The following is a 6,848-nucleotide window of genomic DNA, read 5'->3' as shown; positions in this document are numbered from 1 at the left end:
TCTCCCTCTTCCTCGATCTCAACCACACCACCAACACCTTCTCCTCATTCGCAGTAACTCGATCAGGCCCTACGCCCTCATTGCCACGCGCGCGTGTCAATTCATAGGCGGCCGTACGTGGTGCCCTCTCTGCGCGCGCATGGCGGCAAGCGAGCAGAGCTCGGAGTCCTCAACGTCGTCCTACGCATCATCCTACTCCGCGTCCTCGTGCTCACCCAGGTCCGACGACGCCGGCGGCGGCAAGAAGCAGCAGTGCAACAGCAACCGGAAGCGCGCGCGCGACCCGGACACGTCGGCGGCGGCGACGACAGCGGCGCCGTCGTACCGTGGCGTGCGGATGCGGGCGTGGGGGAAGTGGGTGTCGGAGATCAGGGAGCCGCGCAAGAAGTCGCGCATCTGGCTCGGCACCTTCCCGTGCCCGGAGATGGCCGCGCGCGCGCACGACGCCGCCGCGCTGAGCATCAAGGGCGCCCGCGCGGTGCTCAACTTCCCGGACCTCGCGCCCGCGCTCCCACGGCCCGCCTCCCTCTCCCCGAGCGACGTCCAGGCCGCCGCCGCGCGCGCTGCCCTCATGCACGATCATGACCACCGGTGCTCATCGGCACCAACCTCGACAGCCGCCGCGCCAGCCTCCCAGTGCGGCAATGCTCCGGCGGCACGCGACCAACCGACCGCACGAGATGAGCCGAAGCAGGAACCCAGCCGGGGGAGCGATCAGCACCAGGAGGAGCAGACGGCGCCACAGTTGGACTTGGCCGAGCTGGTGTTCGACGAGCTGGCGCCGCTGTGGGTGGAGGACGTAGTGGATTTCGCGCCGTCCGATCACTGCTGGACGGCATACGATTGTCTTGATCCGGTCGGCTTCCAGCCTCTCCTGTGGGAATATTAGACTTGCTGTACAAGACCTTATTTTGCTTTTTTCCTCTTCCTTTCCTTTGTTTTGTGTGGTTTTCCTAGCGCAGATTAAAATGTGGCACGCTTTTCTCCCTTATATCGATCCTTTGGTTTGTGTCTGGATTTCGACTACCCTGTAAGTTGTTCATGAGTATTTGTGATCAAGTTAGCTAGATGTGAGCCAGAGTTTGAACAAAAGAATCCAATGTACATGTGAGTTATGTTGGTTTTGGTGCTGTAAAATTATGGGTCTCTATTGGGTGAAAAGAATCAACCATGCCATGCAGTTTTCAGAAATTAACTTGCCAAAACCCCTTCACGTATGTTACACAATTGCTTGATAATAATGTTGACATAGCTTGTTTCACGACACTGTAGGGATCACCTTTATCAAACGTAACTATTTCAATGGCGGGGAAACTAAAACTCTCGGCGATATAAGCCATCGACTTTTACTTTCATAGGAAAGGTGTTTATCATGGAAACTTCACCGTACTAAATTCTTTAGCTAAACTTGTACGGTCATTATGGCTGTTGATGACATGACATAGTGTGGTCGCGATTACTATGCGTTGGCAACCACATTTTTACAAGCGATACAAAGCACATTTTCTCCTTGTTGCGCATGGATCGTTTGGATCCGTCCATGTCCAAGTGGACTTAGCATTTTTGAAGTCCCAAACTACTTAGAAAAGTGTCATGTTCAATTTAGCGATAAGTGTAAGTCGCCACTTTTCTTAACCCACTTAGACTTAGAATCATCAAAACCAAAATCGACTTAGACTTAGAGTTAATCCACATCACGTGTCTACATAAGATCATACCTATATGATTTATTACCTAATTGTCGTTGTTTGAAAATAGCAGCAGGAGATTAGCTCCTAACAACACCCAATGCAGAATCAAAATAAACTAAGTGCCCTAACCTAGCACATGGAATCATTATTACTTATTAGACAATCGTGGTCGGAGCCTTGGGAAACATTTTCTTTCGATTGGATCGATAGATTAATTTTGACAACTCGATCAGCCATTCGACATACAGTAGAGCGGTACTATATAATTCGCAGAGAAATAATAAAATGATCTCCACTTGCGTTCGTTCATAGGCGCCACGAAAAGAGAATGGGTGCATGTACTGCCCGGCCGATTCGAAGATCTAAACAAGCTGTCTGAAAATAGGCATGTACTCCCGTATGGTGTACGGAGTACTATATTTCTGTCGCCTGCTGTGGGTGGATCCGACGGCCTAGGTGTCCCGGAGAGAGAAAAACGGTGTGCAGGTATTTGTCGAGCGAGCCCTCCATGAACTCGCAGTAACCATCGGGAACGATTATAGATGGCGCCTCCAGGTCACGTACGTAGCATTCAAATGAACTACCCCCGTGCTGTACGTGTACGTTCCGCGTCGTCCTTGTTTCCCAAGCTGCCAGGTGGTCCTTGTATATCTCGACATGCATTGATGCAGCATGTCACGTTCGATAAATAGACGAGCATCAATCTGATTAAATTTTGTGTTTCCTCACCACAGATTGATCGATCTAACCGTCTGCCATGAGGGAGAGAGGCGGTTTTACCGAGCCAGTACACCATAGGAGCATCTCCAGTCGCGTCCCCAAAACGTTTTTCAAACGGCGCCGGATCGAACGTTTGGAGGGATGTGTTTTTTTCGTGCCGCGTTTGGGGATGTCGTCCCAGCCGCGTCCCCCAAACGCGGCCCAAAAAAAAAATGCATTAAAACAAATATTTTCATTTAAATTTGATTATATTTTACAAGTGTCGAGGCGGTTCCTCGGCAATACCCACCATTAGGGACTTAGGATTGATGGAAGGCGACGATGTAGATTCCGGGAGCGAGAGAAGGCACGACATACCTAGGTTCACGTCCTCGCGGTGGAGGATCGCTACGTCCTATTAGCAATCCACTATATGAATATATGTGTACAGGGGGCCGCCATAGGCGTAATTGTTGTATCTAGTCTAGTTCTAATCTGCGGGTTGCGATGTCTAGGCGTATCGCGACTATGCTTTTCTGCTTCTGAATCTATGCCCCTGCCTGGCTTTATATATCAACCAGGCTAGGGTTTACAAGAGTTCTAGTAGAATCCGTATTGGAGTCTTCTTTCTTGTAGTCCAAGTTGATATTCCTCGTGGATCCAGCTTATCGAGTCCTTGCGCTGATCCATCTTCATAATCTGTAACGGGTATATCAATGTGAAGGGTAATACCCACATCAATAAGTTTGAATGAAAATGGCTAGATTATCTAACCCTAGCCTAATGGTCGTCCGACGGTGCGTTCGACGGCCCCGCCACGTCGTCGCCTCCCCTCCGTCGCAGCTCTTGCGTCGTGCGTCGCCTCTCCCTATGGAGCGTGACAAGAAGACGCTGGTGCTCGTTCACCGCGTCGTCGCCTACCCTCCCCAGCTGCTCCTGCTGGAGGGAGAGTTCGACGGCACGGCGAATCTGCTGCTCTTAGCGGGCACGGGCGTCATCCTGCAGCTTCTTCTGTGACTCGAAAGACTCGACGAGCTCCACTTCCTGTGTTGCCGCCTCCTCCGGGTCCGGCCCGTCGTCGCTGGACTAGTTGAAGTCGTCGTCATCGTCCTCCTCCTCCTCCATTTGCGCCGCCGCAACCGCCGCCAACGCATCCGCCTCCGCCGCCCAGGCAGTCGCTTCCGCTGCCGCTGCTGCCGCCTCCTCCCGTAGCTGCTGCTCCAGCGCGTCCCACCACTGTCATTGATGGAGCTCCCGCATCCGCATTCGCTCATGCCACTCCCCAATGCGCCGGCGCTCCCGCTCTGCATGCCACCGCTTGCACATCTCCTCCGCCCGGCGCCGACGCGCCTCTTCCGTCGTGGCAGCGTCGAGCACAACTATGGTTTCTGCTAGCGCCTCCTCCTCCCATGCCTCGTTCTCTGCAGCCTCCGGGTCGACGTCAAACTCCGGTGGTGGTGGGGATGGAGATGGAGGTGGAGGCGGTGGTGGAGGCAACTGGCCGGCGCCGACGCGGTTCATCATTGGGTAGGTGGTGCGTAGGCGACGAGGCATGTGTTTACGGCGGAGAAAGGGATGCCGACGTTTGTGGTGGTGACCATTGAACGGAGGAGGCCTTTTATAGACATCGGCATCGAGAGAAGAGGTGGGAAGAAAGCGCGGGAAGAGGCCAGAAACCGCGGGAAGAAAGTGTGGGAACGTGCTGTGGATATCTCTGATAACTATTTAAATTCCTTAGTTGGCAATACAATGTTTTCTTGGATATCTTTACCAGCCATTGGATCTGCTGGAGGCATATGTGTTAGTGTAGACACTGACCTCTTTGATATAATTAGTTGGGAGGCTAAAACCTTTTCAGTTCCGGTTGTTGTTAAAGTCAAAACTTCTGGCTTAATTCTTAGGATAGTTACTGTGTATGGCTCCTCCTATGAGGAAAAAAAGAGGCTTTTAGTTTTGAACTTCATAGTCTCTTTATAGATTATCAAGGTCACTCCATTATTGGGGGTGATTTCAATTTAGTTAGGTACCAAGGAGATAAAAGTAATGGCATCATTGATCACAGATGGGGTGATAAGTTCAATGCCTGGGTTGAGATCTGGAGTCTTCTAGAGGTTAAACTTAGCAATGGAAAGTTCACTTGGGGCAATAATCAGGAAAATCTGATCATGTCTAACATTGATAGAGTTTTCTGTAACGTTGAGCTTGATCAAAATTTCCCCTTGGCCTGTATTGACCACACACCGATTCTGTGGGACTCTGGTTGTGGTTCTACTACCAAAGCCACCATCTACAGATTTGAGAAATGGCGACTTATGAGGGATGAGTTTAAAACTCTGGCCAAACAAATTTGGGCCAAACCAGTTAAGGAGGGCTCCCCAATTGATGTCTGGCAGGAATTTTTTTGGAGGTTTAGGAAATGGTCCAAGGGTTGGAGCAAGAACATAGAATCTGAGCTCAGGAACCTAAAAAGGACCTCATAGAGGAGTATGATGCTTTCGATATTAAATCTGAAACAGAGGAGTTGTCTCCTTCAAAGCAGTGTAGATTAAAACATATCTATGTTGAGATGCATAACATCTGGCTGAAAGAGGAAATTAAAGCCAAGCAGAGATCTACATATAGGGATATTAAGGAAGGTGATAGGAATACAACATACTTCCATTCTGTTGCAAATCAGAGGAGAATGAAAATGCTTGTTCACTCTCTTGATGGACCTGATGGGCCCATCAAAAATGAAACTAATATGCTTGACCTGGCAACATCTTTCTATAAAAACCTTTTCAAAAAAGATGACCCCTCTGGGTGTAGACTAGCATATGACTTCTTTTCCACTGCTGAGTGTGTTACTGAATCTCAAAACATAGACTTGGAAGCTCCTTTTACTGAAGAGGAGGTCAAAAAAGCAATTTTTGACTCCTATTCAGATGGAGCCCCAGGCCCTGATGGGCTGCCTTTTTATTATTTAACAACATTTCTGGGATATTGAAAGATGACCTTATGGCAATGTTTAAAGATTATCATGATGGAAAACATGATATATTTAGACTTAACTTTGCAATTTTGACCCTGATACCTAAGGAACCTGATGCTAGTAGTATGAAGAAATTTAACCTATCAGCCTTGTTAACTGTCGCTTTAAGATTTTTACTAAAGTCTTGACTAACAGGCTTTCTCTCATCATGGGTATCATCACTTCCATAAATCAGTCTGCCTTTATCAAAGTTAGATTCATTTTGGAGAGTGTGGTTACTACCCATGAAGTCCTACGTTCTATTGTGCATGAGAAAACAAAAGGGCATTGTCCTCAAACTAGATTATGAAAAATCTTTTGACAAAGTTAATATAGATTTTCTATTAGACATTCTCAAGAAAAGAGGCTTCCGTCCTAAAGTAATTTCCTGGATCAAAGCTATTACTACAAATGGCTCTATTGGAGTCAATCTTAATAATGTCATTCGGAACTATTTTGTGACTGGTATAGGTCTTAGGCAGGGGGACCCCCTCTCCCCCTTCTCTTCAATTTAATTAGTAGTTGATGTTCTAACTAGGATGCTGATTAAAGCTTCTAATGCAAACCTTATTAGAGGGATCTATTCCAACCTTTGCCCAGAAGGGATTATTTGCCTCCTATATGTAGATGACACTATCTTGTTCTCGGAAAAAAAATTCTGGGCTATCATCCAACCTTAAAATGGTGCTACCCTCTTTTGAACAGGTCTCAAGAATGAGAATAAATTATGACAAGAGTGAACTTATTCCCCTTTGCATTGAGGAAGATGAGTTGGATACATACATCAACATTATTGGGTGTGTTGTAGGAAAATTCCCAATTAAGTATTTAGGCATTCCTCTACACTATAATAAGCTCAGAAGGAAAGACATTCAACCCCTTATAGATAAAATTCTGAAGAGAATTGTTGGCTGGAGGTGTCTTATGCTGCTAGGTTAACCCTTAATAAAGCTTGTCTTGCTAGGATTCCCGTATATTTGCTCTCCTTTTACAAATTTCCCAAGTGGGCCTTAGATCTCATAATCACTCAAATGTCCAATTGCTTGTGGAATGATTTTGAAGGACATAGGAAACTCCATTTAGAAAATTGGAAACTAGTCTGCAAAAAATGAATTTGGTGGGCTTGGTATTCCAGACTTAGCCAATGCCAACGTTTGCCTCCTTGGATCCTGGATAAAAGGGTATTCAAAAGATGATGGAAAACTTTGGAAATCCCTTGTGGACACTAAATACAACACAAGCAACCCAAACATTTTCTGCACTTCTACAGATGGGGTCTCTCAGTTCTGCAAAGGGGTTATGTGGGATGTTGAAAGTGTAAAATTTGGATATAGATGGAAAATTGGGGATGGTAGAAAGGTTAGGTTCTGGGAGGACACCTGGTTTAGCACCTCCCCTTTAGCTGTACAATTTTTTTTAGCTTTATGTAGTTTGTAATGAATAAAATA

The 6,848-nt window shown here is 47.2% G+C and overlaps 1 protein-coding gene across 1 annotated transcript; it reads left to right on the top strand.

The window, feature by feature from the left end:
* Positions 1–991, top strand: LOC127338278 (uncharacterized). Its single transcript, XM_051364465.2, has one exon. It carries the CDS (start codon positions 140–142, stop codon positions 887–889), a length of 750 nt encoding a protein of 249 aa, XP_051220425.1. The 5' UTR covers positions 1–139; the 3' UTR covers positions 890–991.
* The last annotated feature ends 5,857 nt before the right edge of the window (positions 992–6,848 follow it).

The sequence above is a fragment of the Lolium perenne genome, chromosome 3 (assembly GCF_019359855.2).
Source record: "Lolium perenne isolate Kyuss_39 chromosome 3, Kyuss_2.0, whole genome shotgun sequence".
NCBI lineage: Eukaryota > Viridiplantae > Streptophyta > Magnoliopsida > Poales > Poaceae > Lolium > Lolium perenne.
Note: the sequence above shows the minus strand (reverse complement) of the source record. Positions and strands in the feature narration are given on the sequence as shown.

What these genes read in the sequence shown, in the direction of transcription:
- LOC127338278 (XM_051364465.2), top strand. Translation starts at nt 140, where the DNA reads ATGGCGGCAAGCGAGCAGAGCTCGGAGTCCTCAACGTCGTCCTACGCA.